The sequence below is a fragment of the Falco punctatus genome, assembly GCF_963210335.1.
Source record: "Falco punctatus genome assembly, chromosome: Z".
Lineage (NCBI taxonomy): Eukaryota > Metazoa > Chordata > Aves > Falconiformes > Falconidae > Falco > Falco punctatus.
The window spans coordinates 10195578-10213158 of record NC_137586.1 but is presented as its reverse complement, the minus strand read 5'-3'; the positions used below and the strand labels follow the sequence as shown (position 1 = coordinate 10213158).

General features: G+C 49.6%; 1 protein-coding gene and 1 long non-coding RNA gene across 13 annotated transcripts in view; one reads left to right on the top strand and one right to left on the bottom strand.

Annotated features, from left to right (window-relative positions):
* FAM219A (family with sequence similarity 219 member A) overlaps positions 1-11225 on the top strand; it is a 103250-nt gene extending 92025 nt beyond the window's left edge. For 9 of the 12 annotated variants that reach the window (XM_080371181.1, XM_080371183.1, XM_080371182.1 and 6 more), the window contains 3 exons: positions 493-573; positions 938-992; positions 2181-11225. In XM_080371181.1, coding sequence (XP_080227307.1) covers positions 493-573; positions 938-992; positions 2181-2339 — 295 coding nt within the window. In that variant the 3' untranslated portion in view covers positions 2340-11225. The remainder of the gene's footprint in view (positions 1-492; positions 574-937; positions 993-2180) is intronic. The other 3 variants (XM_080371180.1, XM_080371178.1, XM_080371185.1) reach the window with 1 other exon arrangement.
* On the bottom strand, positions 11011-14707 carry LOC308056213. The gene is made up of 2 exons (XR_013924734.1): positions 14594-14707; positions 11011-13885 (listed from the first exon to the last, which is right to left on the bottom strand). It is a non-coding gene; the product is annotated as an uncharacterized lncRNA (long non-coding RNA).
* Positions 14708-17581: the final 2874 nt, after the last annotated feature.

Genomic DNA, 17581 nt, shown 5'->3' with positions numbered 1-17581 from the left:
GTGTTGTGTTGGCAGGGGCTGCATAGGGACCCAGGCAGAAAGACCACATTCCTGATTTCCAATAGCAGAACAGTGGGAGCACTGAGCTTCAGCATTCCCCTAGCCTCCTTCTCCTATTTGCTTATTGCTAGTGTGATGTACTCATTGCCAGGGAAAAAAAGGCAACACAAAAATAAGCAATCTGATACCACAAGCAGTGCTAGCTGAACAGGTTCACCAGAATGAAGCACAGAGTGTCCCGATGTTTTTTCTTCCATCGAGAAGCATGTTCCCAAGGCATGTCCAGTGTTCATCCCTGTGAAGCTGCTCTAAGCTACCCAGAGATACAACTCGCTTCCTCTGAATTGCACTCATTTAAACATCTTCAGCGATAGGGGAGGGCTTGCAAGGAAGTGAAGCGTGAAAAGCCTAACTATCATATATGTTTGCCCTAAACTATGTGTGGTACTGAGCTTTTCTGTGTGGTTAACGGACAATGTTTAATTATTTCAGGCTCGTCGTTCCCAATAAGGGCTATTCATCGTTAGACCAGAGTCCAGATGAAAAGCCACTGGTAGCCCTGGATACGGACAGGTATGCAAAGGGTTAATAAGATGATGTACATTATGGTGCAAGTGAGTTTTCATGCCAGAGTGCAGCACTGAGTTAACTCCTGCTGAAACTGCTCCTGCGAGCTGCTCACGCTCTTTCTTACTGTGCCCTTTGGCATATACTGTAACTGGTCTGTGTGTGTAAACAAGTAGGAAGGGACTTGAGTAAAGAGCACTGAGATGGAGCGATCTGAGGGTCACAGATGAAAGCTGCTCTCCAGGTTCCCTTGATGTAACTTCTCTGTGTCTCAATGACAGTTTCATGGCACGAGAAAGGTAGGGCTAACCAGGGAATACAGGTCTCTCTAACTGTTTCCTTCTTTGCTGTATCTTGTCCTTCCCTGCAGTGATGATGACTTTGACATGTCCAGATATTCCTCCTCGGGATACTCATCAGCTGAGGTGAGTTATACTCTTTTCTGCCATCCTCGCCGTGAATTCTAATAGTAGAGCAGCCAGAAACAGCTTAGAGTGGCCTTGCCCTGCCAGAAATGGCTACACAATTAATTTACCAGTGGTCTGTGAGTCTGAAAGGGGCCACAGCAGAAACTGTGTCATGTTTCTTTCTTCCCTGGTGATCCAGTTGGCTCCATCCCCTCACTGCTGTGGCACAGAGATCTGCCTGCCGGCTGTTTTCACAGCTACCTTTGGCTTCACTTAGGCTTTTCCCAGTTCTGCTTAGTCCTGCAGTGTTAGCCCATGTGCTGCAAAAACAGCAACTTGTCTGTCCTGCCAGCTCAGCACCCGTGTGCTTGCCAAGGACACAAATAAAGGATGTAAGGGTGTGCTGTGATTTCCAGTTCTTGGGGCCGTCAGAGTCACCCAGTACATGTTTACTTGGAGCAGGCAGAAATCCCGGGGAGGACTTGCACATGTGAACTCTTGCCCTTTCAAAGAGAAAAGGCAGGAAGCTCAGGCTTGTTAATCCCTCTGCATTGTTTCTGAAACATATTTCCAAAGTCTTCTAAGTTACTTGCTCAGCCTTTGCCTACTGCTCCTGCGGGATCTGATTTTACATCCAGGGTGCTGAGCAGCCATTCTGCACACAAGCTGCTGGGAACTCTTCCCTCTTGTATCCCTTCCCTGGGCAAAATATGTCTGAAACACAGAGAAACAGCCAAGAGCAGGAACCAGATCAAATGATCTCTGGGCCCTGATGAACTGTTGTTCACCCAGATTTGGTTGGACAGCACTTGAATCTGAGATTACGAAGAGCCCAGAGGCTTTACCACCCTTCAGCTGCCATAGTGTGCCCCGGACTGAGAGGAGGGACTGCCCAGCTGCTAGTTGGTTTATTAACGTTATTATTACATTACTTTAAATGAGGGCTCATCTTCATGGAAAGGTTACTCCAGAATAAAATAATGTATCAGCTCGCTGCTCTGGAATACCTCAGTGTAGGTATTCCTATTCTGGAAGAAGCTAGAACAGAAGGCAGCTCTCACCTGTGGTTGAAAACTGGGACTCTGCATTGGTGGGACAGCTGCTAATGATGGGGAAATATGTTCCAGAATAAGGGACCTCCTTTATCTTCTGACCATCAGAAGTAACAAGTCTCAAGTGTTTGACTGTTTGTCTCTTTGTCTGTAGCAGATCAACCAAGACTTGAACATCCAGCTGCTAAAGGATGGGTACCGGTTAGATGAGATCCCAGATGACGAGGACCTCGACCTAATCCCCCCTAAATCGGTCAACCCTACCTGCATGTGTTGCCAAGCCACCTCCTCCACCGCCTGTCACATCCAGTAGTGAGGCCGGCAGGCTGTGATCAGTGCTTTCCACTATAACTGTAAAACTTAACAGCCATTGCTTCCTCCTATGGTAGGACGTGCACCTCTTTGTGTTCATGGAGCCAGGAGAAACCAAAAAATTTGTTTTATGATTGGGTGATAAGTTATTTTAAACTATGGTTAAACAAAAGAGAGTTGCTCAAAGTACCAGGCAGTGCCTGGAAGAACTGACTGGTCTGGGGCGTGAATGCAGAGGGGTCTAGAAATACCTTTTTGGTTTGCATAGGCACTGGGGATGTTTTGTAAAGTGTCTATTCCAGAATGGGAAGGGTCAGATGGGGCTGCAGGTAATCCTGCCCACTGAAACCAATCCATCTGCAAGATCAGGGGTGAGTCTGAGGTGTCAGGGGGTTTTACCTATGAGAGGAGGTCAGTTCTTAATTCATTCACTAAACCTCTTTAATTTGTATAATCAAAATTACACTGTAACTGGGGCACAGGTATGGGAACAGAGTAGGGCTTCCTTTCTTATGGTAAGGCTAGCCAGGACTAGCATGACACAATTCATACTTTTTCAAAGAGGACAAATAAGTGGCATTTCACTGTGAGTCAGTACTAGCTAGAGCTGTCATGTCACATATCCAATGCAGTCTACCCTTAGCTCCAAGTTAAATTATCATCAAACACAATTAGATTCAATCTACAATCCATCTGTGCTCTTCACAGATTCAGTCCTTGCCCGAGAGTACCATACTCCTGAGTTCAGTCCAGTCACGTATACTGAATTCAGCCTATATTTAATTCCCGTGAGACTCATCTGCTTCCAAAAATCTTGAAGTTTTTTCAGTTCAGAAAAAATGAGTCCTGTGTGAGACAGACTAGAGCTGTACAGTCTGAAAGTCAGTGCCAGCAAAGCTAGTTGAAGAAAGCACATTTTTACAGTGCTTGACTGTTGATATTCTCTTGACACTGCATCTCTTGGTACCTGTGGGAGAGATTTTTTAACACTGAAGGCATCTGTGTGGTGATGTCAGACTTTAGGGGAGTTTTCAGCAGCAGCAGGATTATTAACAGCTTCAGCTGAAAAAAAATCAAACATGAGAGGAAACTACTGTTTATCCTGTCTCTGCCTGTTTCAGAATCAGGTTTCGTCAGGTCCTGTGTTGGGAGCAGTTGTGTTTATTTGGTGCTGGAATAGTCAGGAAACCTAGTGTTACATTAGATTGCTGGACTGAATTCATAGTTCACCAGCAGATTGTTTTGAATGCAAAATAATTTCTGGAATTAGGAAACATGTCCACTCCTGGCCGCTCTTACGAAGCTGGCTTCAGCGTATGTGGGGCTCAGGTGAGGGTTGGGATGGCATTTTTCTCAGTGTTTAAATCCTTTGCCACTGGCAGGACGCTGTATTTCCCTGTCCTGCCAGGAGGAAGGACTGCCTGCCTTGGGTCATCACTTACTTCATAGCCTGGGGAAGGGAAAAATCAAGGGCAATTCTGAGCTTCCATCAGAATTCTTGAGTCACAAGGCAGAGCCTGAGCTCCACCTCGACAGAGAGATCCCCCGTCTGAAATCTCCATGAGGTGAGTTGAGTCTTTAAGAAGTCCTCTTCATGATTAGGAGGTTTAGGATTTAACATCCTGGTGTTTCACTCTGTGCGGTGCAAAGCATAGTAACATCCACAGCGTGAGCAAAAGACCAGGCACTCAAGATTCCTGGGCTTATTATTCACTAGCTGGTACGGGTAACTGCTAAAGCTATGTTTGCTCCCCCTCCTTCAAACAGCACACTGCCACCCTGGCTCCAGGCCATAGAAAGAGGACTGAGTGATGCTGTTTGCTGGGCATCCCTGCCTCCTAATGCAGAAGTGCTGGCTAACTTACCAGCTCCTCTAGGAAGAGTGTCCCTCAAGTGAATTCCTCCCCCTTTCTCACCATCTGGTAATGCTGAGGGGAAATATTTCCAAAATACAGCTCAGGTTGAGGTTAGCACGTTGTCTGGAGGTGGGGTAAGAGCTCCAACAATGCAGTGTAGAGAGAAAAGATGAAAGGTAAAAAACATTCCTTAAGGAGTCTTTTTTCAATGGGGAATATAGTCAAAAAATTAACAGAAGCACCATGATCAAACCAAATCCTATAGGACATGACTGAGTCTCTAAAGCTTTGCTTTTCTAAGGAGAAATTTTGCAGTTCAGCATTGGTACCATGCAGTGTTGTCATTGCATTTATCCTCCTGGGTCAGTCTCCGTGCCTTGCAGACAGGCTGCAGACGTTCAGCCTTTCCCACAGCCCTTGCTCAGGAGCTCGGAGCATTTTGGTGTGCCTGCTAGAGCAACAAGCTGTCTGTTTGCATGGGTCAGCCGTGGAGGACTGCAGGTCTCACAGGTCTCTGTCATGCTGCTGTCATGTTGAGTCTAAGGCAGAATGAGGTTTGCTGACACTATCTCCCGGGGTTAACACCTCCTCTCTGAAGAACTGATAACCACTGTCATGTGGCACCACGACCAAGTCCTTTTATTACCCCTGTTGCTGGTTTTTGCCTGCCATACGCCCTCAGGCATTCCTCAAGCCTGCAGCCCTGAAACTGCCCTTAGCCCTTTGCATTGTGTGATGTGCACCTGCTTCTAGCGCAACCCTAGAAAAGTAGGGAGGGAAGGAGATTAATGTTAATGTTACACTCAGTGCTTCCTCCAAACACAGGCCGAAGTACAAGCCAAGTGTTTTTCCCTGCGCACAGGAGTTGGTTGCACAAATAGCTGGTTTGGCATGACAGTACAGGACCATAAAATGGCAATTTTTTGGCTTCTCCTCTCTATGCTTTGTGTTCATATATTTTATTAGGGGAATAAAGTAGGAAGGGTGGGGAAAAGTTGTTACCTGTGTAGGGTCATTATCAGGAAGGCTGAATGGATTAAGGCAATGCACATGTGGCTACCATAGAAAACTGAACACTAACCTTTCCAAACCGCAGCCCCTTAAGCAGGTTATGACCATGTGGCATGTTTGTTGGCTTGTTATGGAATATGGCAGACAGCCTGTCAGTATCTACTAACTGCAGATTGGGCTGGCTCCCACTGTCTGGTCTCATGTTCAGACTTTTGCTTCAGCCAGAGGTTTTCTTTGTGCCCTCATTGGAGCTTATGCTGTGGTGACTTCCTGGGAAGGTGTATAGATACATGGCTGTTCTGGCACTGCCCTTCTTAGGCCAGTGTCTGCTGCCGTGGCCTGGAGAAGGCAAAAGCAAAGAGCACAGTCCTGACTCTCTGTTGCAGCATTATCAAGCCCTAAAATCTGCAGAGCTGCCGGGCACTCTCCTGAATGCAGATTGCATGCAAGAAAGCAAATTGTTCCTTGTTCCAGTCTGTGCACCAAACCAGATGGTCTTCTCGGTCCAAAGCTGCATACAGAATACCAAGGGGAGAAGCACCATGGATTATGAAACATTGCATCACTGTCCATCTAAATTACCATGCAAACAGGATTTAAGGATATTGATGCTGGTGCTTCCACAAAGGAATTTGCATTTGATGCCTCCTAAAGCCAGACTGGCTTTCTGTTAGGATTTTATGTAATCTGAGTCACCAAATTACTAAGTTTAAGCAAGTCCTTTCCTTCTATCAGATGTTGATTTTGCCCTTTAATGTGAGCTGGCTTTGAACTCCAGGATCTCAGCACTCAACTCTGTCTCTCTAGTCCACAAACTCCCCATTTCCAGATGTCTGTGTGAGGAGGAACATCCTCCTAGTGTTGAGGAAGGTCTTTAGATAGTCTGCTTTTCTGGTGGTTGTACATAAACTTTGGCTTAGAGGAGGCTAATATCCAGGCGACCATCCCAAAGGCTCATTTGATGTTTTATTGGACATGCCATGAAGCCAACCCTTGGAAGAGCCACTGGATCATGTCTGACACTGCTGCATGTCCATCCCCAACACATATATTTGGCCATTGGGTCTGCTATTCTGTTCTGGCCGTCTTGCCTGCAGATGCCTTGCAACCACAAAAGCAGGTGACCAAGCCTGCTGCATGGACTTTGAAAGGGACTTCAGGATGCTCCCCATGGACAGGATCGACTCAGATGCTTCTGGTTTGTCTCTCCAGCTCCTTTCCCAAAAGAATAGCCCCTGCTCAGCTGTGTGCTGGCTGACACTTCGGTCTGCAATCCTGAGCAAAATCCTTTCCTCTCCATGCTGAGTCTGTCCTCAGGCCTGCAAAGCTGTACAATGGCATGCAGGAGACTTGAAAAGTGCAGCGCCCTGTATGTGACTCAACAGAAACATGAAGATGCTTTTGAAGAAAGGAAGGACCCAGCTGGGCACCAGATGGAATGACAGGAAAATGAAAACAAGCAGTAACGAGAAATGTTGCCAAGTGCTGTCTTGGCCTAGGGCAGATCCCAGTTGTCCGAGTTAATCTATCTCAGTGCAGTGCTGATACCAGCAAGGAGCAAAGCTTGCTTTCAGATGCACACACCAGAAACACCATGTCCCTGAGCTGGCACCACAGCCAAATACAACTGCAGAAAGTCTGAGGAACTGTTAACAGAAACTGTCTCAGAAATGAGATCTGGGGTCCCTTGCTGCTGTTGGCACGTGGTACATGTTTGCTCTAACCTCAGGCAAGTCACATCCCCTCTTGATGCCCATTCCCTTCTGCAGCACAGGGAAGAAACCTGCCTTCCCAAGATGATACCACCACCCTGCATGGGCATTGCCGAGTGTGTAACAGGCTCTGCTGATAGGATAGCTCTGCAAGCAAGATGTGAAAAGCATGCTATAGAATTTTTACTCATCTTTTCAAAGTACTACATTGCTTTCCCTCTGTTTACCAGCTTCTGATGTTGCTTGCATGTGCCAGAAGGCTGTGGGGTGGAGGTTAGTAGAGAGATTAAACAGCTTCGGAGGAAGATGTTTGGCAAGGATGTGTTTCCCAGCTATTCGGCAGCTGGCTGTCACACAACGGGCTTCTCAATCCTCACGCTGCCACAGGGAACATGTAAGAAGATATGGTGGCCCAACAGCACCATCCCCTGCTAGCAGAATTAGGGAACTTAGCAGCGCAGCTGGGATAGTGAGTGCTGATGAGGGGGAAGAGAGCACTGAAGGGCTCATTTGCGATATTCCCACATCTGTTTCATGCTCTTTCTTTTAGCCTCCATGTAATCATCTGAGGGTATAAACTGTCAGCTTTGCCTGGGCTTTTCCTTGACTTTTCCATTCTCCGTTCAAGCTCCCATGCAGTATAACCACTCTTACCTAGAATGAGGTAGGCTTTGTCACCTGGCTGCTGCTTGGCTCAGCAAGTACAGGCTGCATGTTACAAAGAAACATCTGCATAGATGGGCAGTGCCACAGGGCAAGCTGGGCTAGGTTGAGCCTAAAGGGAAGGCATGGGAAGGTCATTTTAAGGTGCTTTTCACCTGTAGGAGAACATTGCATCCTTGTCAAATCCTTTCAGGGCTTTCCTGTGAGAGAGATTGCACCAAACCTTGAACCACACCTCGTCAGACAAACCCACCTCTGTTAAAAAGCCACACAAGCCCTGAAGCAGAAGGGCCAGCAATTTAGCGTAGAGGAAGAGGCTGTGACCTGGGATTACCTATGGAAGATTAATGCAGGTTTCTCACAGCGGCTGGCACCTGTATTTTAACTCCCTGTAATTATGCAGCAGAGCTGCTGCATTGCTTCCAAAAAATTATGTCCCCTCCTTTGCCGGCCTTGACATTGGTGGCAATCGCAGGATCACAACAGCTAACTGCTTGCTTGGCTGAGCACTGCTTTGACAGCTTTCTGGGGAGGCAAAGGTTGGGGGCTAATGGAGATTACATGGAGCAGAGCACTGTGGCCCACGCAGCCGTGCAGCAAGCCATGTCGCAGAGTGGCACGGACCCTGGCAGGACAGGTTGCAGCCTTCCCTGGTGCCTGTGGAGAGCAGCTCCTCCCTTTGCTTCCTAGATCCATTTGCCACTGTTGGTGGCTCTGAGCCTTTCTCTGAGCAGAAAATGCTGCTGCAGCGGAAGATGGATTTGCTTTTGAAAGGAGCCCACCTGGCTGGTTATGTCTGGTCTGTGGAGCCATTTCCATTGTAACAAATGGTGATACAGGCAGTGGGATTGCATCAGGGAGTGGAAGGTACAAAAGAAGCTTCATTAAAATGTGGCTGTCTGAGATACATCGCTGGAAACGAGCACAGTAGGCACCAGGACATGAAAAGGCCATTGAAAGACCATGCTTAGATAAGTCCTGTTACTTCCCAAGATGTTCACCCTCCCATAGCAGCATTTCTACCCTAGCTACCAGTGGCCTCAGGTGAGCTCACTGGCAAGCACTGCTCTCCACCCAGACTGCCATCTTGCTTCTGTACCCCACAAATCTACAAGTCCATAGTTACCCACCTTCCTCAAGCCTGCATGATTTGGGAGATGCAGTTTGTTGGGAGATGTAATACAGATGCATGGAGAGAACTGGAAGACTTGGACAAGCTCTGTTCACAACAGCCCTTCTAGTTTTTTCACCATCTCCATCCCCAGCTCAGAGACTTCCTTGCCCAGTTTCTTTGCACAGAAAAGCCACAGTTGCAGCTGTATTTGGCTTGTAGCTGCCTCTGTCCTGAGACAAACTCAAGGCAAACATCAGACCAGCGGGAGATCCAGCAAACATGACGGTGGGTGAGACAGAGAGCAGGCTGGGATTTCTTTTCACCCACCTGAAGGCCGTGGGGCTGAGAGTTCACCAGGCTAGTGTAAAACCTTGGTGTGATCCAGCAAGCTGAGCCAGCTGCCTTCACCCTGCCAGTCTCAATGCTGCGGGAGGTCTGGGACACAAGCACCAGGTCCCAGGCCTGCCAGCCCACATGCTCCTGGTGTGTGCTGGAAGACCTGCAGCAGAGGTGCCAGTGGGATGCCTGTCGGCTGTGCTCTTGCTGTGCTGGGGCACGGTACTGTAAGACACACTGGTAGGGCTGTAGTCCTGCAGAAAGAAGGACTCTTGCAGAGGATGAAGTCTTTGCAGGGGTGAAAATTCAGAAGGTTGGGGTGTTCCCCCCCTTATTGCACATTTTTAACCATTTTTAATCCTTCAACAGACGTTACGGAACTTTCAGTTTAATAAAGGAAATGAGCCACCATTAAATAGCTTTCTGAAGGGTCTGAAAGCAGGTGCTACTCACATCAGAGCTGGTCTGTGCCTAACATGGGACTTCCAGACCTCATCGTACATCTGTAGCTGAGTCACCCCGTGTGCTGTGTGAGGACTGGGGTGGGAGAGTCAGCACTGGCCATCATGCCAAGCAGCCATGGCTTCCCAAAGAAGAAGAATCAGACCAGGAAGCGGGTGGCAGAAGGAGCAGCGATGGTAGAAGGGTAGCTAGTTGTCACAGGTAATCTTCATTATCCATGTCCAGTGGTCAGTCCTAGAATTGCAAGCCTTGTTATATTGCACACATCCTCCTTCCACTCTTCTCAAAGCAGCCGTCGCCAGCCCTTCCCCCTGCCCCATGCACTAGTGATGAGCATCAGAGGCAATTGCACCAAAGTGACTCTCAGCCCAGTTCTGCATACCACTCTCCCACCTGAACCCAAGGCAGCCCAGACAGCTGGCCTTCACTCTGCTTGGGTTTCTTTCCTTGTGTACCACAGCTTCCTCCGCATGCACTCTAGCAGGGCAACACAGGAGGCTCTGACCACGTCCCAAGAAGCTTCTTTACCCCTGGCAGCACATTGCAGACATGCACCTTACTGGGAAAGTACTGGGTCAATGCTGGTGAGATCTGGCATTGTCAGTCATGCATAGTTGATGGGGATCCACTAGGGGAAGCTGGCAGAAACTGGCTACTGTCCCTTTTCTTTTATTTTGGAGGAAGAAGGGGATTCTTTTGGCATTATGATTATTATCCACCTTCCAGTGGCTAAGTTCTGGGCTGCATTAATAGTTGGGGTTCGTTGGCTGTCCAGGCCGGTATGGAGCTTTGCACTAATCTTAACAGCAAGCATCGTGGCTGTATCCAGAGCCTGGATACAAGGCTGCATTTCTCTTACGCTGGCAAAGTGCTTTCAGCAGGCTCCAAATAGACATTTCTGGCAGACAGGGAAATGGCACTCCTCTGAGCACAGATCAGATCTGCACTTCCATTTAGTGTCCTCAGCTTGGAAAAAACGCAACCCAAGCAAATGCTTCCCAGGCCTCCTTTCCCCGTGCGGTGCCTGCCACCCCAGGGGAAGAGGCTACGGGAGATATTTCAGGATCACCAAAAGCAAGATCCATTTTGGATGTATTTAATGGAAATATCTTTCAGGAGGAAACACCTCCCAACCTTTGCATTAATCTTAAAAGAAGGGGATAAATTTCTGGCTGGCCTTGCATATAGTGAAACATAGCTGAAACAGCCAAATGTAAAGTAGAGTTAAACGTAGGGTTTGACCTGAATAACCTTTTAATTAGGAAGATAAATTTGTTGTAGCTTGACCTTAGTCCATGTTAGGAACCTGCTAATCATTTGACATGCAGAGCGTATTAATGCTGCACTTAACTTGGCCATTGGTTTTATTATCTGGTTTTAGGAGCTTTTTCACTCCTGAAGCATCAATCTGCATCTTTTATGGATTTTCTTTTCTTTCTTTTTTCCTCATTCAGAACATGTAGCACACTGTTGTACTTCTGTTCCCGTCTGCGTAGAGTATTGCCTTAAACAGATCAGTTGTGTTGTGATTTGTTTCGGGTTTTCTTTTTTCTACCATCAGTTTTATGCATTAATTTATTTAAAACTGTGGGGGTTTTGTTTTGTTTTGTTTTTTCCAAAAACAGGAAACGTGTAATATTTTTTTTAACATTTCCATTGCAGTATTTATCATTGTTACTGGTTGTGTGTAGTGTTAACAGAATTAATGATATTAAAAAGCATACATATGAAAACCAGCCTGCCAGCCTTTTTCATTGGAGCAAACCGGGATGAGAGGGTATGAACTGCACCATCTCCTCTGAGCCCACAGCGGTCACAGATACTGAAATCGGGGTGCCAGCCTTCACACTGTGGCCAACACTGGCCTGCTTGAGCCCAGTAGAAGCAGCTGGTGTGGAGCTGCGCTGTATGGCCCAGGTAAACCCACCAGGGCCAGCCAGCCCCCAGCCAGCATTTGGGAAGCTTCTCCCCAAGGCAGCAGGAAGGCGTGCAGGCTGCACCCAGCCATTGCGTCTGAGCTGAGACAGAAGCGGAAAGAAATGCTGCGTCTGTACAACACCGATGGGTGAAGTAATGTTTTCTCCAGCATTGCAGCCATTTCTGCCGCTCGGGGTTGTCGGCATGAGAGCCAAGCGCTGATTTTAATGTCCATCACCAGCAGCTGGAAACCCCAGGGACTGCCAGGGACAGGGAACAGCTGTGGGGGAGCCAGTGGCCCATGCTGGCAGGCAGTCCAGTGCAAGATTAGTCCCCCCAAAACAGAGGCTTGGACTACCTCTCTGCAGAGCCGTACTCCCCAGATCTGTGCCCTGGGGTGCTCCAAGGCCACAGAGCTGGGGCAGCGGGTAGGCACCTCCATATCCACCCTTCCCTCCAGTGGAAAGCCTAAGCCTGGCTCAGAAGAGGCCAGCAGGCTGTGAAAATCAAGGACAGATTGTTTTCTTCCTTTCACCTCTGACAGCTCATTAATCACATTTCCCTGGGGTGCCCCAGGCTGCGCAACCCCACCGTCACCTGCAGCAAACAGAGCAGGGCTCTGCAGCCCTTCAGGCTGGCATCCACCCTGCCAAAGTGGACGCGGGGTCTTCACCATCACCTCCAAAAACATGGCAGCAGAGGGACCAGCGCCAGGAGCAGAGCAGGGCTCCAAGTTGGCACTGCGTGATGAGCCAGGCCAGACTGTGGTTTCTGTAGGGGCAGGGATTTCTGCTCAACTCCCTAACTCTGGGAAAAGCAAACCCAGTTCATGCAAATCCCTCCCTCACATAACCCAGCTGCCTTTATGTATTGAGATGCATGAGGACCACTCACTCTGCAGAGCCCATCACTCGGGACAGAAGAGCAAACAAACCACACAGGATCACCTGAAAAATTGCAGCTTTTTCATTAGAAAGGGAAGATGGAGCAGGTGATAATTCCCCTGGCTTCCCCAGCAGGCTGGAGCACCCATGCCAGGCGATGTGCCCCAGGCATTGACTGCACTGCTGTGGTGGTGCGTATGCGCAGCTGGGCTGCTGCAGGACTTCTAAGGAAACACGGGAGAGAGGAGCTGGAAAATCCACAGTCGCTGCTCCTGCACCACCCACAATGAAGTTATCTTGACTAGGACCAGCTGAAGCTCTTTCTTATTATTGTTAAAGTAATTGTCTGCAGGAGGGGAGGAAGCCTGGAGCAAGGACAAAGCCAGGAGGGTGCAGCCCATGGGAGGATGAAGGCAGTAGTTGTTGTGCCCTAGGCTAGAACCTATGGGACTGACAGAAAGCCACCAAATGCCCCTGCTCCAGCTAAGCACCACCCTAGTCTGGCACAGCAGTGGCACCAGCCTGGTTCCATTTCCTACGTAGGCTGCAAGCTCCCAGTCCCGCGCAGTGCTGCTCATCCAGCGGGGCATCCCTGGGACCCTCAGGGACTCCAAGCACTCCTATCCCAACAGGCTGCTGCACCATGTACCTCTTCTCCAAAAACCACAAGACCCTCATCAGCACATGCACTGACTCCTACTGCCCACCATGCTCTTCAAAAAGACCATCCAAGAGCAGGCTCCACAGCAGCTCTGGAAGGAAAACAAGTTTGTGACAAAGGTAAATGCTGCGAGAAGAGGAAACCTCAGGGTTTCTACCCCTACTCAGCTGCAGATTCTCATTGTCTGGTCGGGGGTGGCACAGGGACTCATGGGGTGCCTCACTGCATGTGTGTAATGGTGGGGATCGTGCTCCCTGGTTAGGAAAGTGTTTGACACCCTACGGCCTGTGCTTGCTGGCTTCTTGTCCCTGCGAGCTGCACCCTGCAGTGGCTTCAGGCTCTCAGGGCTGGCAGTCAACAGCACAACCTCTCCTATGTCAGCCCTATCTGTCAGTAGGTTTCAGAGTGTCGAGGGGGTGTTAGAGAAAGATTGGTCAAAGGAACTTTCTAAGACTTGTTTTGGAGTTTAGAAAGCAGGCATTTATTATGGTGCCAGGAGCACGGGGGATATCTCCTCCTAATGTGCTCACCTTATCCTTAAATACAAGTCCCTTGTATTCTGTACAATCATACATAGATATTACATTTCCCCAATATCCCATACATACTCAATTGTCTCCCCAGTATTCATTTATGTTAGTCCTGCCTTCCTTTGCACTTGTGTAGTTCCTTCTGAATTGAATCAAAACGCTGCTTTTGTGAACACCGACCCAAATTCATTTCCAATTACTTCATGACCTGGTCACCTTAGTCCTCTTGCGATGTTACTTGGCAAAACCTGCTGGGTTTCCATTAGATTCAATCAGTTCTTTTCATTCATCCATGAGATTCAATCCGTTCTTTTCTTTCATCACAGATGTTCCTTTTAAGTTAGATCATAAATCTCATCCACATAATACCAGGTCTTCTTGATCACAATCTAATAATTATACTGATACAAGGACATCTTGGTTACAATCTAATAATTATACTAAGGCTTTGCATATACTAAAGTTATGCAATAAACTTCTGGTATCACTGGTATCAGGGACAGGGTCTACTGAAGAAGGGAAACTGAGACAGTGCCAGGGCTCAGCCCAGGGCTGCTGTGTGACACTGTGGCAATGGGGGGTGGGGGGGTGCAGATTGTACAGCTCTGAGAGCTGCTCCAATACACATCCCCCTGGCTCTGCTCAGCTCCAGCTGGGGGGCATTCCCTACCAGGGTGACATTGTGAAGGGCTGGGGGAAACCTGAGCGCTGAAACTCCAGCCCTGGTCCTGGAGGAGCAGGGATCCCTGAGCTGCGGCCTCACTGCAGGGGGGTGTCTGCAGGACATGCAGCTTTCCACACACAGGCTAACAAGCATAAAGGCTGTGATGCAAAGCACACCACACACTGGCTCATCTCTTGCAGCCTCGTTAGCTTGTGCATTATAATGAGGGAGCCAGCAGAGGGCATGGAGAGCGATGTCACCGCTGAGCAGGGACAGAAATGGCTCATGCAACCAGGGCACCTATCTGCCCCACAAGACCCAAGCCCTCTTGGGCTTTGCCAGCTGTAGGACATTGGTTTGGTCCTGTCACTCCTTTCCCAACATCTGCTGGCCTCACACCCGGCAGTTCCAGGGCACCCACCCCACCTCCCACCCTGCAAAGTACCTGGATGCCTATGAACATGCTGGGTGCAGGGTGAGAGGAGCCAGCGGTGCTCAGCCATGCTTCATCTTCCAGTTTCGGGCAAGCAAGGAACCTGCAAGGCGGATCATGGTGCTGCTGTGACCCACATGCCTACTCACTGCGAAGGGAAGCTTGGTACGCGGCTCTCCAGCTGCACCTCCAGCATTAGACTCTGCCTGGTAATCGGCTTCACTGTGTGGCCCAACAGCTGTGAAAGCAGATGCTGCCACATGGCCTGGGTGTCTCTCCCCCATCCCTGCTGTAAGGAGGGATTAACGATGCCTCTGGTCCAGCCAGCCAAGGTCAGCCCAAGCAGCTAGTTAAGGCGACAATGCAGGAGTACTACAGGAACACCGGTGACCCCGCTGCATACTGGCCTGACGTGTACTGGTTGGCCAGGTCCAAAGGTACCATCAAGGTCCTGCTGTTTCCCTGTGTCACATGGGGCACACCTCCATGGGGTTGGGGGGCTGAGAGTGCTGGCAGCAGCTCTATTCATCCCCACTTTTGCATGCTGTGTCCTACCCTCAGTGGCAAAGGGACCCTCCTTCAGTATCTGCACTTGTGGGTTTGCTACAGCCACCTGTTCCCATCCCTGCACTGAGACTGTCACTGTCCCAGGGATGTCCATGGGTCCCCAGGGTTATCTCCTTTGGTGGCCCCTAAATACCCCCTGGTGGTAGATGCTGTCTGGGGGACACCCAGCTGGCACCCCATAGCCCCCAGGGACGAAGGCTGTGTGGGCCGGGACAAGTGGCCAACAAGCCAGAAGTGGTGGCTGTCACCTCCATCATAGATCCTTAACAGGACCTCAGAGGCAGCACCTCTGACATGACCCCTGGCCCCATGGCATTGCATTTTGGGGAGAGGGGGAACAGGTGGGACTCTGGCTGTCCTCCCATGCCCCCAGCACCACAGCACACCCCTGCCTGTCTCTTTGGCATTGCAAACCAGTAACAATTGCAAAAAAAAGCACAACTCATTTTTTGTCAATGAGAATGAATATATCACCAGGAGAACAAGTCTCTACAACAGCACAGCCTCCTCCTACCCCTCCTACCCAAGGTAGATGCCAGCCCCCCTGGCCCTCCACACTGGAGCCTCCTCAGGTGCCACCAGCATCTTGGGCTCTGCAGTGAAAGGTGGCAATCCTGCAAGGGCTGCCATTGTTCCTTGCAGGAGACAAAGGGTGAAGATCTTCCTGCATACCCATGGTGATACTCCCTGAAACCCACTTGCCTGAATCAACCTGGTAACTACCTACCCTTGCCCTGTCCTCGTACTCCAGCTGTAGCTGTGCCTGTGCCATTCTGGAATCCATCTGGGTGATGGTCTGGCTGCCCCTCCTTGCCCTTACCCTCCCCATCCCTCCACTTTCAGAGAGGGAGGTGGTCACTGACATGGCTCACAGGCTGCCCGTGTACACTGTGATAGGGAGGGGGCCCTCCCAGGGCTACTACAGCCCCTGTCCTGGGCACCGCTACTGCCTGCAAGGGCTCGACTACTCCATTGATGGAGTCCCTGCCAACAGAAGGCATCTCCACACACTAGGAGAGAGGGCTGTAAGGTTGGGATGGCTTCAGCTGTGATGGCTTCGGTTGGGATGGGATGGGTTGCCTTGGGTTGGGATGGGTTGGGATGAACATGACTTCCCTTGTCCTTGGGGCCACTGCTCACCCTGCCTTCTCTGTCTCTTGCAGGAGTATGCCCTGCTGCAGTTACAGCCCCAGAGCCATGTTCTGGACATCTACAAATCACCTCCAGCCATCGTCCCTCTGCAGGAGCCCTACATACAGATGGGTTCAGTGGGGGGAGTACTTCAAGGTGGTTGTCCTGGGGGCAAAGCTTATTATTTTTTTCCTAATGCCAGCCAGCCACTAGCTCTGTTTTCATTAGGGTTTCATGCAAAATTTCTCAGAGGGTTAGTCTGGGGATGATGGTGAAGACTTCAGACACCAAGGGGTGGCAGGTCCCATCACAGTGCCCATGCAGGCAGCAATGCTGCTCTTGCACCTCCATCTCACAGGCTCAGTGGATGTGACCAGGCAGGGCAGGACACTGTTGCAGTGCTGGGCTGTGGAGTATATTGTTGCTACCCATGGAGAAGCAGTTGCCAAATTTACTCCCAGGACAGGTGTTTCTATGCTTGGTCTCATCCAGAGGCCCCTGGGACTGTACAGCACCTGAAATCCTGCTGGCATCTCTGAGCCCAGCTGCACGTGGCTTAGCATCTCCCAGATTTTGGGGCCATGTCAGTGTTTCTTGTGCTGCTTTTGCATTTTCTTTTGCCATTGTTTGCTCTTCTTACCCAAGAACCTGTTCCCTGGTCACACCGTTCAGTAGGCAGTAACCAGCCCTGTCCATCACCCACTGCAGGTCTGGCAGCACCTTTTAATTTCCATACTTTTTTACATTTAGGATGTCACCATTGCTGAAGCAGCTTTCTTCAGCCCTGGGGAAGCAGCAAGGGGAGAGGGGAGGCTGTTCAACCAGCTTAGTCGTCACTCTGCTACTGCATCAGCCCCCAGCGGGCCAAAATTAGGCATCAGGCTTTGCAGAAAATATGATTGGTTTTAAATACCCGAGCCTAGAAACTAAAACCAAACAACAACAAGAACAAACAGGGAGCATTCGATTCCCCATAGATGTCCCTATGCCTGAGCCTCAGAGAGATGTTTCTCAAGGCCTTCAATGAGGAACAGGAAGATTTTCCTGGGCTGAAGCAACTCGGGGAATGAAGATTTTAGGAAAATGACAGCGCAAGAGTGAGTGGGTGTTTGCAGGGTGGGAGACCCGCTGGAAACAGCTCGCTGAAAATGGCAAAGCCAGGGAGCTTCATCTCTTCTGCCCGGGCTTGGCTTTGGCCTCAGTGCCCAAAGACACCCACCAAAGTGGATGGGGGAGGCTGCATGTCCACTGCTCACCCCTAAGCCATGCTGGCAGCCAGAAACAGGTTTTCTGCTCTTCTTC